Genomic DNA, 17,236 nt, shown 5'->3' with positions numbered 1-17,236 from the left:
TTGTGTCTTGGTTTCCTTTCAGATCCTCCAGGACCACCTTCAAATGCACGTGTCACCGATACTACGAAGAAATCTGCTTCTTTAGCATGGGGCAAGCCTCATTATGACGGTGGACTTGAAATCACTGGCTATATTGTAGAGCATCAAAAAGTAGGAGAGGACGCCTGGATAAAAGATACCACAGGAACTGCCCTCAGAATCACTCAGTTTGTTGTCCCTGATCTTCAGACTAAAGAAAAATACAATTTTAGAATCAGTGCCATCAATGATGCAGGTGTTGGGGAGCCAGCACTGGTTCCAGATGTAGAAATTGTGGACAGGGAAATGGCTCCTGATTTCGAACTAGATGCTGAGCTTCGAAGAACCCTTGTTGTTAGAGCAGGACTCAGTATTAGAATATTTGTGCCAATCAAAGGCCGCCCTGCTCCTGAAGTGACATGGACCAAAGATGATATCAACCTTAACACCCGAGCAAACATTGAAAACACAGAATCATTCACTCTTCTGATTATCCCAGAATGTAACAGATATGACACTGGTAAATTTGTGATGACCATCGAAAATCCTGCTGGGAAGAAAAGTGGCTTTGTCAATGTCAGAGTCTTGGATACACCAGGACCCGTCCTTAACCTGAGGCCTACTGACATCACAAAGGACAGTGTCACCCTGCAGTGGGACCTCCCTCTGGTAGATGGGGGCTCCCGTATAACAAACTATATTGTGGAGAAGCGAGAAGCAACGCGAAAATCTTACACCACAGTCTCCACTAAGTGCCATAAGTGCACATATAAAGTCACCGGCTTGACTGAAGGATGTGAATACTTCTTCAGAGTGATGGCAGAGAATGAATATGGAATTGGTGTCCCAACAGAAACAACAGAACCTGTGAAAGCCTCCGAAGCACCTCTACCTCCAGAAAGTCTGAACATCATGGACATAACCAAGAGCACGGTCAGCCTGGCATGGCCCAAACCAAAACATGACGGTGGCAGTAAGATCACTGGCTATGTGATTGAAGCCCAAAGAAAAGGCTCTGATCAGTGGACCCACATTACAACCGTGAAAGGGTTAGAGTGTGTGGTAAGGAATCTCACTGAGGGGGAGGAGTATACCTTCCAAGTGATGGCAGTGAACAGTGCAGGGCGAAGTGCCCCTAGAGAAAGCAGACCTGTCATTGTCAAGGAGCAGACAATGCTCCCGGAATTGGATCTCCGTGGCATTTATCAGAAATTAGTCATTGCCAGAGCTGGTGACAACATCAAAGTAGAAATCCCAGTGCTTGGTCGACCAAAGCCCACAGTGACATGGAAAAAGGGAGACCAGATTCTTAAACAGACACAGAGAGTTAATGTTGAAAATACGGCAACGTCAACCATCTTAAATATCAGTGAGTGTGTGAGAAGTGATAGTGGGCCCTATCCATTAACTGCAAGGAACATTGTAGGAGAGGTTGGTGATGTCATCACCATTCAAGTCCATGATATTCCAGGACCACCTACTGGACCAATCAAATTCGATGAAGTTTCATCTGATTTTGTAACCTTCTCTTGGGACCCACCTGAGAACGATGGAGGTGTACCAATAAGCAACTATGTAATAGAAGTACGACAGACTGACAGTACTACATGGACTGAATTAGCCAGCACTGTTATACGCACTACCTATAAAGCCACCCGCCTTACTACCGGAGTGGAATATCAATTCCGGGTAAAAGCTCAAAACAGATATGGAGTTGGACCAGGCATCACATCTGCGTCAGTAGTTGCCAATTATCCATTCAAGGTTCCTGGGCCTCCTGGTACCCCTCAGGTAACTGCAGTTACCAAGGACTCAATGACAATTAGCTGGCATGAGCCTCTCTCTGACGGTGGAAGCCCCATTTTAGGATACCACATTGAAAGAAAAGAACGAAATGGTATACTCTGGCAGACTGTGAGCAAAGCATTAGTACCAGGCAACATTTTCAAATCAACTGGACTTACAGACGGTATTGCTTATGAGTTCCGAGTGATTGCAGAAAACATGGCAGGCAAAAGCAAACCCAGCAAGCCATCTGAACCCATGCTTGCTTTGGATCCCATCGACCCACCTGGGAAACCAGTTCCTCTTAATATTACTAGACACACCGTGACACTTAAGTGGGCTAAGCCTGAATATACCGGAGGCTTTAAAATTACTAGTTACATAGTTGAAAAGAGAGACCTTCCTAATGGACGGTGGCTGAAGGCCAACTTCAGCAACATTTTGGAGAATGAATTTACAGTCAGTGGCCTAACAGAAGATGCTGCATATGAATTTCGCGTGATTGCCAAAAATGCTGCTGGTGCTATTAGTCCGCCATCGGAGCCATCAGATGCTATCACATGCAGGGATGACATTGAAGCACCAAGGATCATGGTGGATATTAGATTTAAGGACACAATTATACTGAAAGCAGGTGAAGCATTCAAGCTGGAAGCTGATGTTTCGGGTCGCCCTCCTCCAACAATGGAATGGACCAAAGATGGAAAGGAGCTGGAAGGCACAGCGAAATTAGAAATAAAAATTGCAGATTTCTCTACTAATCTGGTAAACAAGGACTCATCAAGAAGGGATGGTGGTGCCTATATCCTCACAGCAACTAATCCTGGGGGTTTTGCCAAACATATTTTCAATGTCAAAGTTCTTGATAGACCAGGCCCACCGGAAGGACCATTAGTTGTATCCGATGTGACATCAGAAAAATGTGTATTGTCCTGGTTGCCTCCACTGGATGATGGAGGTGCCAAAATTGATCATTATGTCGTTCAGAAACGTGAAACCAGCAGACTGGCATGGACAAATGTAGCCGCAGAAGTCCAAGTAACAAAACTAAAGGTTACTAAACTTTTGAAAGGCAATGAATACATCTTCCGCGTTATGGCAGTAAATAAATATGGAGTCGGAGAGCCACTGGAATCAGAACCTGTGCTTGCAGTGGATCCTTATGGACCCCCTGACCCACCCAAAAACCCTGAAGTCACAACTATCACTAAAGATTCAATGGTTGTCTGCTGGGGACATCCTGATTCTGATGGTGGAAGTGAAATCATAAACTATATTGTGGAACGGCGTGATAAAGCTGGGCAACGCTGGGTGAAATGCAACAAAAAAACTGTTACTGATTTAAGATTTAAAGTGTCTGGACTGACTGAAGGGCATGAATATGAGTTCAGGATTATGGCTGAGAATGCTGCTGGAATTAGTGCACCAAGCTCTACCAGTCCATATTATAAGGCTTGTGACGCTGTGTTTAAACCTGGCCCACCAGGTAACCCACGTGTTCTAGATTCAAGCAGGTCATCCATTTCAATTGCTTGGAATAAACCCATCTATGATGGTGGCTCAGAAATCACTGGGTATATGGTGGAGATTGCCCTTCCGGAGGAAGATGAATGGCAGATTGTCACTCCACCAGCTGGACTCAAGGCAACTTCTTACACCATCACCAATCTCGTAGAGAATCAGGAGTATAAAATCCGAATCTATGCCATGAACTCTGAAGGGATTGGAGAACCTGCACTTGTTCCTGGAACTCCAAAGGCTGAAGACCGGTTGCTGCCTCCAGAGATTGAGCTGGATGCTGAGCTGCGCAAAGTTGTTACCATAAGAGCTTGTTGTACCCTGAGACTTTTTGTTCCAATCAAAGGCAGGCCCGCGCCTGAGGTGAAGTGGAGCCGGGAACATGGAGAATCTCTGGATAAAGCTAGCATTGACTCCACAAGCTCTTATACCCTGCTTGTTGTTGGAAACGTAAACAGATTCGACAGTGGCAAATACATACTCACCTTAGAAAACAGCTCAGGCAGCAAATCTGCATTTGTCAATGTTAGAGTCCTGGATACACCAGGCCCTCCACAGGATCTTAAGGTGAAGGAGGTCACTAAGACATCTGTCACGTTGACATGGGAGCCTCCTCTCCTGGATGGGGGTTCGAAAATAAAGAACTACATTGTTGAAAAGCGGGAATCAACAAGAAAAGCATATTCAACTGTTGCAATAAATTGCCACAAGACTTCCTGGAAGGTAGACCAGCTTCAAGAAGGCTGTAGTTACTATTTCAGGGTTCTTGCTGAAAATGAATATGGCATCGGGCTGCCTGCTGAAACTGCAGAATCTGTGAAAGCATCAGAGAGACCTCTTCCTCCAGGAAAAATAACTCTGGTGGATGTCACAAGAAACAGCGTGTCGCTTTCTTGGGAGAAACCAGAGCATGATGGAGGCAGCCGAATTCTAGGCTATATTGTAGAGATGCAGAGCAAAGGCAGTGACAAATGGGTCACGTGTGCCACAGTCAAAGTCACTGAAGCTACTATAACTGGATTAATTCAGGGTGAAGAATACTCTTTCCGTGTTTCAGCTCAGAATGAAAAGGGCATCAGTGATCCTAGACAACTGAGTGTGCCAGTAATTGCCAAAGATCTTGTCATTCCACCAGCTTTCAAACTCCTCTTCAATACTTTTTCGGTACTGGCAGGTGAAGACCTAAAAGTTGATGTTCCATTCATTGGACGTCCTCCACCGGCTGTAACCTGGCTTAAAGATGAGGTGCCACTGAAGCAGACAACTAGAGTAAATGCAGAGAGCACAGAAAATAATTCATTATTGACAATAAAGGAAGCCTGCCGAGAAGATGTTGGACATTACACAGTTAAACTGACGAACTCAGCTGGTGAAGCCACTGAAATTCTTAATATCGTTGTTCTTGACAAACCAGGGCCTCCAACAGGACCAGTTAAAATAGATGAAGTGACGGCTGATAGTATTACTCTTTCCTGGGGCCCACCTAAATATGATGGTGGAAGTTCTATCAATAATTACATCGTAGAAAAACGGGACACTTCCACAACCACCTGGCAAATTGTGTCAGCTACTGTTGCAAGGACAACAATAAAAGCATGCAGATTGAAGACTGGATGTGAATATCAGTTTAGGATTGCTGCTGAAAACAGATATGGAAAGAGCACCTACCTCAATTCAGAGCCTATTGTAGCCCAGTATCCATTCAAAGTTCCTGGTCCTCCTGGCACACCATTTGTAACGCTCTCCTCCAAGGACAGCATGGAAGTTCGATGGAACGAGCCAGTCAATGATGGAGGTAGCAAAGTCATTGGCTATCATCTAGAACGCAAGGAAAGAAATAGCATCCTCTGGGTTAAGTTGAATAAAACGCCTATTCCTCAAACCAAGTTTAAAACAACTGGCCTTGAGGAAGGCATTGAATATGAATTTAGAGTCTCTGCAGAGAACATTGTGGGCATTGGCAAGCCAAGCAAAGTGTCAGAATGCTACGTAGCTCGTGACCCATGTGATCCACCAGGACGGCCAGAGGCCATAATTGTCACACGGAATTCTGTGACTCTTCAGTGGAAAAAACCCACCTACGATGGCGGAAGCAAGATCACTGGTTATATTGTTGAGAAGAAAGAACTACCAGAAGGCCGTTGGATGAAAGCTAGTTTTACAAATGTCATTGACACTCAATTTGAAGTAACTGGCCTAGTTGAAGATCATAGATATGAGTTCCGGGTTATAGCTCGAAACGCTGCAGGTGTGTTGAGCGAGCCATCAGAAAGCACAGGAGCAATAACAGCAAGAGATGAGGTAGATCCACCACGAATAAGTATGGATCCCAAATTCAAAGAAACAATTGTGGTCCATGCTGGTGAATTCTTCAAGATTGATGCAGATGTTCGTGGCAAACCAATACCAACCATTCAATGGATAAAAGGTGATCAGGAGCTATCAAATACAAACCGATTAGAAATAAAGAGCACTGACTTTGCCACCAGTCTCAGTGTAAAGGATGCAGTACGTGTTGACAGTGGAAATTACATACTGACGGCCAAAAATGTTGCAGGCGAGAGATCAGTTACTGTAAATGTCAAAGTTCTTGATAAACCAGGGCCACCTGAAGGACCTGTTGTTATTACAGGAGTTACAGCAGAAAAATGCACACTGGCTTGGAAACCCCCACTACAGGATGGTGGGAGTGATATCATCAATTATATTGTGGAAAGGAGAGAAACCAGCCGCTTAGTTTGGACTGTGGTTGATGCCAATGTGCAAACTCTCAGCTGCAAGGTGACTAAGCTTCTTGAAGGCAATGAATATATGTTTCGTATAATGGCTGTGAACAAATATGGTGTTGGCGAACCTCTTGAATCTGAGCCAGTAATTGCCAAGAATCCATTTGTAGTGCCAGATGCACCAAAGGCTCCAGAAATCACGGCAGTGACCAAGGACTCCATGATTGTTGTATGGGAAAGGCCAGCTTCTGATGGTGGCAGTGAAATTCTTGGATATGTTCTTGAAAAGCGAGATAAAGAGGGCATTCGATGGACAAGATGCCACAAACGTTTGATTGGGGAATTGCGCTTGAGGGTAACTGGACTCATAGAAAATCACAGTTATGAATTCAGAGTGTCAGCTGAGAATGCTGCTGGACTTAGTGAACCAAGCCCACCTTCTGCTTACCAGAAGGCTTGTGATCCCATTTACAAACCGGGACCCCCAAACAATCCAAAAGTCACAGATATTACCAGGTCTTCTGTCTTCCTTTCTTGGAGCAAACCCATATATGATGGTGGCTGTGAAATTCAAGGATACATCGTTGAACAATGTGATGTGAGTGTTGGTGAATGGACAATGTGCACTCCCCCAACTGGAATCAATAGAACAAACTTAGAAGTTGAGAAGCTGTTGGAAAAGCATGAGTACAACTTCCGCATCTGTGCTGTTAATAAAGCTGGCGTTGGAGAACATGCTGATGTCCCTGGACCTGTTCTAGTGGAAGAAAAATTGGAAGCACCAGACATTGATCTTGACCTAGAACTAAGAAAAATTATAAATATAAGGGCAGGTGGCTCCTTAAGGCTATTTGTTCCTATTAAAGGTCGTCCTACACCGGAAGTGAAATGGGGGAAAATGGACGGTGAAATCCGAGATGCAGCTATAATTGATGTCACTAGCAGTTTCACCTCCCTGGTTCTTGACAATGTCAACCGATATGACAGTGGGAAATATACACTCACCTTAGAAAACAGCAGTGGAACAAAGTCTGCCTTTGTTACTGTGAGAGTCCTAGACACACCAAGTCCACCTGTGAACCTGAAAGTCACAGAAATTACAAAAGACTCAGTATCAATTACATGGGAGCCTCCTTTGCTGGATGGTGGCTCAAAAATAAAAAATTACATTGTTGAGAAACGCGAAGCCACAAGAAAATCGTATGCTGCAGTTGTAACAAATTGCCATAAGAATTCTTGGAAAATCGATCAGCTCCAAGAAGGTTGCAGTTATTACTTTAGAGTCACAGCTGAGAATGAGTATGGTATTGGCCTTCCTGCCCGCACTGCTGATCCAATTAAGGTTGCAGAAGTCCCACAACCTCCAGGAAAAATAACTGTGGATGATGTCACCAGAAACAGTGTCTCCTTGAGTTGGACAAAGCCTGAACATGATGGTGGCAGTAAAATAATTCAGTATATTGTGGAAATGCAAGCGAAACACAGTGAGAAATGGTCAGAGTGTGCACGAGTCAAGTCCCTTGAAGCAGTAATTACCAACCTAACTCAGGGAGAAGAATATCTTTTTAGAGTTGTTGCTGTAAATGAAAAGGGGAGAAGTGATCCTAGGTCCCTTGCAGTTCCAATAGTTGCCAAAGATCTGGTCATTGAACCAGATGTAAGACCTGCATTCAATAATTATAGTGTACAGGTTGGACACGATTTGAAAATAGAAGTGCCAATTTCTGGACGTCCTAAGCCAACCATTACATGGACTAAAGACGGTGCTCCACTGAAGCAGACTACAAGAATAAATGTTACAGATTCACTTGACCTCACTGTAATCAGTATTAAAGAAGCTCATAAGGATGATGGTGGACAGTATGGAATCACAGTTGCTAATATTGTTGGTCAGAAAACAGCATCCATTGAAATTATAACTCTAGATAAACCTGATCCTCCAAAGGGACCTGTTAAATTTGATGACGTCAGTGCTGAAAGTATTACATTATCTTGGGAGCCTCCATTATATACCGGGGGTTGCCAGATAACCAACTACATCGTTCAGAAAAGAGATACAACCACTACGGTATGGGAAGTTGTTTCTGCTACTGTTGCCAGAACCACACTCAAAGTAACCAAACTGAAAACCGGTACGGAATACCAATTCAGAATATTTGCTGAGAACAGATATGGACAAAGCTTTGCTTTGGACTCTAGTCCAATTGTAGCTCAATATCCCTACAAAGAACCTGGCCCTCCAGGCACACCATTTGTCACAGCCATTTCCAAAGATTCCATGGTTGTACAGTGGCATGAACCAATCAATAATGGCGGAAGCCCAGTTATAGGTTACCACCTTGAAAGAAAGGAAAGAAATAGTATTTTGTGGACAAAAGTCAACAAAACTATTATTCATGACACCCAGTTTAAAGCAGTCAATCTTGAAGAAGGCATTGAATATGAATTCAGAGTTTATGCTGAAAATATTGTTGGTGTAGGCAAAGCAAGCAAGAATTCTGAATGCTACGTAGCCAGAGATCCCTGTGACCCACCAGGAACCCCGGAAGCAATCATTGTTAAAAGAAATGAGATCACTTTACAATGGACCAAACCCGTATATGATGGTGGAAGTATGATTACAGGTTACATTGTAGAAAAACGTGATTTGCCCGAGGGTCGTTGGATGAAAGCTAGTTTCACGAATGTTATTGAAACTCAATTTACCGTGTCAGGTCTTACTGAAGATCAAAGATATGAATTCAGAGTCATTGCAAAGAATGCAGCTGGTACAGTAAGTAAACCCTCTGACAGTACCGGACCGATAACTGCCAAGGATGAGGTTGAACTCCCACGAATTTCAATGGACCCGAAATTCAGAGACACAATTGTGGTGAATGCCGGAGAAACATTCAGACTTGAGGCTGATGTCCATGGAAAGCCACTGCCTACCATTGAGTGGTTAAGGGGAGATAAAGAAGTTGAAGAATCTGCTAGATGTGAAATAAAAAACACAGATTTCAAGGCTTTACTTATTATAAAGGATGCCATTAGAATTGATGGTGGACAGTATATTTTAAGAGCCTCTAATGTTGCAGGTTCTAAGTCATTCCCGGTAAATGTGAAAGTGTTAGATAGACCGGGACCTCCAGAAGGACCAGTTCAGGTTACTGGAGTCACTGCTGAAAAATGCACTTTAACATGGTCTCCACCACTGCAAGATGGTGGCAGTGACATTTCTCACTATGTTGTTGAAAAGAGAGAAACCAGTCGGCTTGCCTGGACTGTGGTTGGTTCCCAAGTTGTGACCAATTCTTTGAAAGTAACCAAACTCTTAGAAGGAAATGAATATATTTTCCGTATAATGGCTGTCAACAAATATGGTGTTGGAGAGCCTTTGGAATCTGCACCAGTACTAATGAAAAATCCATTTGTGCTCCCTGGACCACCAAAAAGCCTGGAAGTCACGAACATTGCCAAGGACTCCATGACTGTCTGTTGGAACCGTCCAGATAGTGATGGTGGAAGTGAGATTATAGGTTACATTGTAGAGAAAAGAGACAGAAGTGGCATCAGGTGGATAAAATGTAATAAACGCCGCATTACAGATTTGCGTCTAAGAGTGACAGGATTAACAGAAGATCATGAGTACGAATTCCGAGTCTCTGCAGAAAATGCTGCTGGAGTTGGAGAACCAAGTCCAGCGACAGTTTATTATAAGGCTTGTGATCCTGTGTTTAAACCTGGCCCACCCACCAATGTACATGCTGTAGACACCACTAAAAATTCAATTACAGTTGCCTGGGGTAAACCCATCTATGACGGTGGCAGTGAGATCCTGGGATATGTAATGGAAATCTGTAAAGCAGATGAAGAGGAATGGCAAATAGTTACTCCACCAACTGGCCTGAAAGCCACTCGATTTGAAATTTCAAAACTCATTGAACACCAAGAGTATAAAATACGAGTCTGTGCCCTCAATAAAATTGGCTTAGGTGAGGCTACATCAGTTCCTGGTACTGTGAAACCAGAAGATAAACTTGAAGCACCTGAACTTGACCTTGATTCTGAATTAAGGAAAGGGATTGTTGTGAGAGCTGGTGGATCTGCCAGAATTCACATCCCATTCAAAGGCCGTCCAACACCTGAGATCACTTGGTCTCGAGAGGAAGGTGAATTCACAGATAGGGTTCAAATTGAAAAGGGAGAAAACTATACCCATCTATCAATAGATAACTGTGATAGAAATGATGCTGGGAAATATATTCTCAAGCTGGAAAACAGCAGTGGATCTAAATCTGCTTTTGTGACTGTGAAAGTTCTGGATACCCCAGGACCACCACAGAATTTGACAGTCAAAGAAGTGAAAAAAGACTCTGTCATCCTGGTGTGGGAACCACCCATCATTGATGGAGGTTCAAAGATCAAGAACTATGTTATTGACAAACGTGAGTCAACCAGAAAAGCTTATGCTAATGTGAGCAATAAATGCAACAAAACAAACTTTAAAGTTGAGAACCTTACAGAAGGATCCATTTATTACTTTAGAGTTATGGCTGAAAATGAATTTGGAGTTGGTGTTCCAGTAGAAACTGTTGATGCTGTGAAAGCTGCTGAACCTCCTTCCCCACCAGGAAAGGTTACACTCACTGATGTGTCTCAAACCAGTGCATCACTTATGTGGGAGAAACCTGAACATGATGGTGGTAGCAGAATCCTGGGGTATGTTGTTGAAATGCAGCCCAAGGGAACTGAAAAATGGAGTGTTGTGGCTGAATCCAAAGTCTGTAATGCAGTTGTTACTGGTTTGAGTTCTGGACAAGAGTATCAGTTCCGTGTCAAGGCTTACAATGAGAAGGGAAAAAGTGATCCAAGAGTGCTTGGTGTTCCGGTCATAGCCAAGGACTTGACTATACAACCTAGTCTTAAGTTGCCATTTAACACATATACTGTCCAAGCTGGAGAAGATCTTAAAATCGAAATTCCAGTTATTGGCCGACCAAGACCTAAAATTTCATGGATCAAAGATGGTGACACTCTTAAACAGACAACAAGAGTAAATATTGAGGAAACAGCTACTTCCACTATTTTGCACATTAAAGAAAGTAACAAAGATGACTTTGGAAAATACACCATAACAGCAACAAATAGTGCTGGTGAGGCAACAGAAAATCTCAGCGTTATTGTTTTGGAAAAGCCTGGACCTCCAGTTGGACCAGTTCGGTTTGATGAAGTTAGTGCAGATTTTGTGGTCATCTCTTGGGAACCTCCAGCCTATACTGGTGGCTGCCAAATAAGCAACTACATTGTAGAAAAACGTGATACAACCACTACCACTTGGCAGATGGTATCAGCAACAGTTGCAAGAACAACAATTAAAGTAAGCAAACTGAAAACAGGCTCAGAATACCAGTTTAGAATTTTTGCTGAAAACAGGTATGGAAAAAGTACCTCTCTGGATTCTAAACCAGTTGTTGTACAATATCCATTTAAAGTTCCTGGACCACCTGGAACTCCTTTTGTGACATCAATCTCAAAAGATCAAATGGTTGTTCAGTGGCATGAGCCAGTTAACGATGGAGGTAGCAAAGTTATTGGGTATCATCTTGAACAGAAAGAAAAGAACAGCATTTTATGGATCAAATTAAATAAGAGTCCCATTCAAGATACCAAATTCAAAACAACAGGGCTTGATGAAGGCCTTGAATATGAGTTCAGAGTTTCTGCTGAAAATATTGTTGGCATCGGTAAGCCTAGCAAAGTGTCCGAATGTTTTGTTGCTCGTGATCCATGTGACCCACCTGGTCGCCCTGAAGCCATTGTTATCACAAGAAGCAGTGTCACACTAACATGGAAGAAACCTGTCTATGATGGTGGTAGCAAAATAACAGGTTACGTTGTGGAAAAGAAAGACCTACCTGATGGCCGTTGGATGAAAGCCAGCTTTACCAATGTATTAGAAACTGAATTTACAGTGAGTGGACTTGTAGAAGACCAAAGATATGAATTTAGAGTAATTGCAAGAAATGCAGCTGGTAACTTCAGTGAGCCATCTGAAAGCACGGGTGCCATTACTGCAAGAGATGAAATTGATGCACCAAACGCCTCACTGGATCCAAAATATAGAGATGTCATCGTTGTTCACGCAGGAGAAACCTTTGTCCTTGAAGCTGATATCCGCGGCAAACCTATACCTGATGTTGTTTGGTTAAAAGATGGAAAAGAGATTGAAGAAACAGCTGTGAGGATGGAAATCAAATCTACTATTCAGAAAACAACTCTTGTTGTCAAAGACTGTATCCGTACTGATGGAGGACAATACATTCTGAAACTGAGCAATGTAGGCGGTACAAAGTCTATACCAATCACTGTAAAGGTACTGGACAGACCAGGGCCTCCCGAAGGGCCTCTCAAAGTTTCTGGGGTTACTGCTGAAAAATGTTACCTTGCATGGAATCCACCTTTACAAGATGGCGGTGCTAATATTTCACATTACATCATTGAAAAGAGAGAGACAAGCAGGCTTTCCTGGACCCAGGTTTCAACTGAGGTACAGGCGCTTAACTACAAAGTCACTAAACTTCTTCCCGGTAATGAGTATATTTTCCGTGTCATGGCTGTTAATAAGTATGGCGTTGGTGAGCCCTTGGAATCTGAGCCTGTCATAGCCTGCAATCCTTATAAACCACCTGGTCCTCCTTCACCACCTGAAGTCTCAGCAATCACCAAAGATTCTATGGTGGTAACATGGACCCGCCCAGTGGATGACGGAGGTGCTGAAATTGAGGGTTATATTCTTGAAAAACGAGATAAGGAAGGCATCCGATGGATCAAGTGTAACAAGAAAACACTGACAGACCTCCGAATGAGGGTAACTGGCCTCACCGAAGGTCATTCCTATGAATTCAGAGTTGCAGCTGAAAATGCAGCTGGTGTGGGCGAACCTAGTGAGCCATCTGTTTTCTACCGCGCATGTGATGCTTTGTACCCACCCGGTCCACCAAGTAACCCAAAAGTGACAGACACTTCCAGGTCCTCTGTCTCCCTGGCATGGAATAAGCCAATTTACGATGGTGGCGCACCTGTCAAGGGCTATGTTATTGAAGTCAAAGAAGCCACTGCTGATGAATGGACAACTTGCACTCCACCAACAGGATTACAAGGAAGGCAGTTCACAGTGACTGAGCTTAAAGAAAACACTGAATATAATTTCCGTATTTGTGCCATCAATTCTGAAGGTGTAGGTGAACCAGCAACTATCCCTGGTTCGGTCGCTGCTAAAGATCGGCTAGAGCCACCAGAAATAGAACTTGATGCTGACCTCAGAAAAGTGGTCATTCTCCGCGCAAGTACTACTTTACGCTTATTTGTCACTATCAAAGGTCGACCGGAACCTGAAGTTAAATGGGAAAAGGCTGATGCCATTCTCACTGAGAGGGCCCAGATTGAGGTGACCAGCTCATACACAATGTTGGTCATTGATAATGTTACCAGATTTGACAGTGGTCGGTATAATCTGACACTGGAAAATAACAGTGGCTCCAAAACAGCTTTTGTTAATGTCAGAGTTCTTGACTCGCCAAGTGCCCCGGAGAATTTGACTGTAAGAGAAGTGAAGAAAGACTCGGTGACATTGTCTTGGGAACCACCACTTATTGATGGAGGAGCTAAGATTACAAACTACATCGTCGAAAAACGAGAAGCTACAAGGAAAGCCTATGCCACCGTGACAAACAATTGCACTAAGAACACTTTTAAAATTGAAAATCTACAAGAAGGATGTTCTTACTACTTCCGAGTCTTGGCGTCCAATGAATATGGGATTGGTTTGCCAGCTGAAACAACTGAGCCCATCAAAGCTTCTGAACCACCCCTCCCACCTGGAAGAGTAACTCTTGTTGATGTGACTCGTAACACAGCTACAATTAAGTGGGAAAAACCAGAAAGTGATGGTGGCAGCAAAATTACTGGTTATGTAGTTGAAATGCAGACTAAAGGGAGTGAGAAATGGAGCACTTGCACACAAGTTAAGACTCTAGAAGCAACTGTATCTGGCCTAACTACAGGAGAAGAGTATGTCTTCAGGGTAGCTGCAGTTAATGAAAAAGGAAGAAGTGATCCAAGACAACTCGGAGTGCCAGTAATTGCAAGGGATATTGAAATAGAGCCTTCAGTTGACCTTCCTTTCAATACTTTCCATGTAAAGGCTAGAGACGAGCTTAAGATTGATATTCCATTCAAAGGAAGACCTCAAGCTACAATAAGCTGGAAAAAAGATGGCCAGATTCTTAAGGAGACAACCAGAGTCAACGTTACTTCTTCAAAGACTGTAACATCACTGTCTATTAAGGAAGCTTCAAGGGAAGATGTTGGAACTTATGAATTATGTGTCTCAAACAGTGCTGGCTCCATAACAGTTCCTATTACAGTAATTGTCCTTGACAAACCAGGACCTCCAGGACCTATACAGATTGATGAGGTTAGCTGTGACAATATAACTATTTCTTGGAATCCTCCAGAATATGATGGTGGCTGCCAAATTAGCAATTATATTGTTGAAAAGAGAGAAACTACTTCCACAACATGGCAAGTAGTTTCACAAGCAGTTGCAAGAACATCCATTAAAATAGTGCGTCTGACTACGGGGAGTGAGTATCAGTTCCGTGTCTGTGCAGAAAACCGCTATGGAAAGAGCTCCTACAGTGAATCTCCAGCTGTTGTTGCAGAGTATCCATTCAGTCCCCCAGGGCCTCCTGGTACACCTAAAGTTGTGCATGCCACAAAATCTACCATGTTGGTCAGCTGGCAAGTACCAGTTAATGATGGAGGAAGTCAAGTAATTGGATATCACCTTGAGTATAAAGAAAGAAGCAGCATTCTTTGGACAAAAGCAAATAAAATTCTCATCCCCAACACTCAAATGAAAGTCTCCGGCCTTGATGAAGGACTGATGTATGAGTACCGTGTATATGCTGTGAATATTGCTGGAATTGGCAAATGCAGTAAAGCTTGTGAACCAGTCCCTGCACGAGATCCCTGTGACCCTCCTGGACAACCTGAAGTCACAAATATCACAAGAAAATCAGTGTCACTTAAATGGTCTAAACCACGTTACGATGGTGGAGCTAAGATCACAGGATACATTATTGAACGTAGAGAACTACCAGATGGCCGGTGGCTGAAGTGCAATTTTACTAACGTACAAGAAACATACTTTGAAGTAACTGAACTTACTGAAGATCAGCGTTATGAATTCCGGGTTTTTGCAAGGAATGCTGCTGACTCAGTTAGTGAACCCTCTGAATCCACTGGACCTATTACAGTTAAAGACGATGTTGAGGCTCCAAGAATTATGATGGATGTCAAGTTCCGAGATGTTATTGTTGTCAAAGCTGGAGAAGTCCTTAAGATAAATGCTGACATTGCAGGGCGACCTCTGCCAGTAGTTTCCTGGACCAAGGATGGTGTAGAAGTTGAAGAAAGGGCAAGAACAGAGATTGTCTCAACGGACTTTCATACTGCATTAACAGTGAAAGACTGTGTCAGACGAGACACTGGGCAGTATGTACTAACACTGAAGAATGTTGCAGGAACTCGGTCTATGGCAGTTAATTGCAAGGTCCTTGATAAGCCTGGCCCACCAGCAGGACCGATTGAGATAAATGGCCTCACCTCTGAGAAATGCTCTCTTTCCTGGGGACCGCCCCAAGAAGATGGCGGTGCAAGTATCGACCATTACATTGTTGAAAAACGTGAAACAAGCCGCCTTGCATGGACAATATGTGAAGGAGAGTTAAAGACAACATCCTGTAAAATCACCAAATTACTCAAAGGCAATGAATACATCTTTAGAGTAACAGGTGTTAATAAATATGGTGTTGGTGAGCCCCTGGAGAGTGTGGCTGTAAAGGCACTAGACCCATTTACAGTTCCAAGTCCTCCCACATCTTTGGAAATTACCTCTGTGACCAAAGAGTTCATGACACTTTGCTGGTCGAGACCTGAGAGTGATGGAGGGAGTGAGATCTCTGGATATATCATTGAAAGGCGAGAGAAAAATGGTCTACGATGGGTGCGTGTAAACAAGAAACCAGTTTATGATTTGAGAGTGAAATCCACAGGACTCCGTGAAGGATGTGAATATGAGTATAGGGTTTTTGCAGAAAACGCTGCTGGCCTAAGCCTTCCAAGTGAACCCTCTCCCTTAATTCGGGCAGAAGATCCAGTGTTCTTACCATCTCCTCCATCCAAACCGAAAATTGTAGACTTTGGCAAGACAAATATAACTATTAGCTGGGTTAAACCTTTATTTGATGGTGGGTCCCCAATAACTGGATACACTGTAGAATACAAAACATCCGATGAAACTGACTGGACAGTTGCCATTCAGAGCTTAAGAGGCACAGAATATACAATAAATGGACTAACAACCGGAGCCGAATATATTTTCAGAGTAAGATCTGTCAATAAGATGGGTGCTAGTGATCCCAGTGATAGTTCTGATCCCCAGATAGCAAAAGAAAGAGAAGAAGAACCTGTATTTGATCTTGACAGTGAAATGAAGAAGACCTTGATTGTCAAGGCTGGTTCCTCATTCACCATGACTGTGCCTTTCCGAGGAAGACCAATACCCAATGTCTCATGGAGTAAACCAGACACTGACCTCCGCCTTCGAGCTTATATTGATTCCACAGACTCTCGTACCTCACTTACTATTGAAAATGCCAACCGAAATGATTCTGGAAAATACACATTAACAATTCAGAATCATTTGAATGCTGCTTCACTGACCTTAGTTGTCAAAGTTTTAGATTCTCCTGGTCCTCCAGCCAATATTTCTGTACATGATGTCACCAAAGAGTCTGCTGTGGTATCCTGGGATGTGCCTGAAAATGATGGTGGAGCACCAGTGAAGAATTACCACATAGAAAAACGTGAGGCCAGTAAGAAAGCGTGGGTCTCTGTAACCAACAATTGTAACCGCCTCTCCTACAAAGTTACCAACCTACAAGAAGGGGCGATCTACTACTTCAGAGTCTTTGGAGAAAATGAGTTTGGCGTTGGTGCACCAGCTGAAACACAGGAAGGAGTAAAAATAACAGGTATGTTTTAAGAACAAAGAAAATCTGTAAATTCATATTAATTTTCCTGGAATAGTGTGAATCATTCTAATTACTGTTTAATCTTAAATGCTTTTCATTCACACCTCA

At 43.1% G+C, this 17,236-nt stretch overlaps 1 protein-coding gene across 2 annotated transcripts in view; it reads left to right on the top strand.

The window, feature by feature from the left end:
- TTN (titin) overlaps positions 1–17,236 on the top strand; it is a 277,411-nt gene that overhangs the window by 226,502 nt on the left and 33,673 nt on the right. For both annotated transcript variants that reach the window (XM_084892040.1, XM_084892042.1), the window contains one exon: positions 23–17,128. In XM_084892040.1, the coding sequence (XP_084748166.1) occupies positions 23–17,128 (17,106 nt within the window). The remainder of the gene's footprint in view (positions 1–22; positions 17,129–17,236) is intronic.

This window comes from Pipistrellus hanaki, assembly GCF_964339955.1.
Source record: "Pipistrellus hanaki genome assembly, chromosome: 8".
Classification (NCBI taxonomy): Eukaryota; Metazoa; Chordata; class Mammalia; order Chiroptera; family Vespertilionidae; genus Pipistrellus; species Pipistrellus hanaki.
This window is presented reverse-complemented; position numbering and strand designations above follow the sequence as displayed.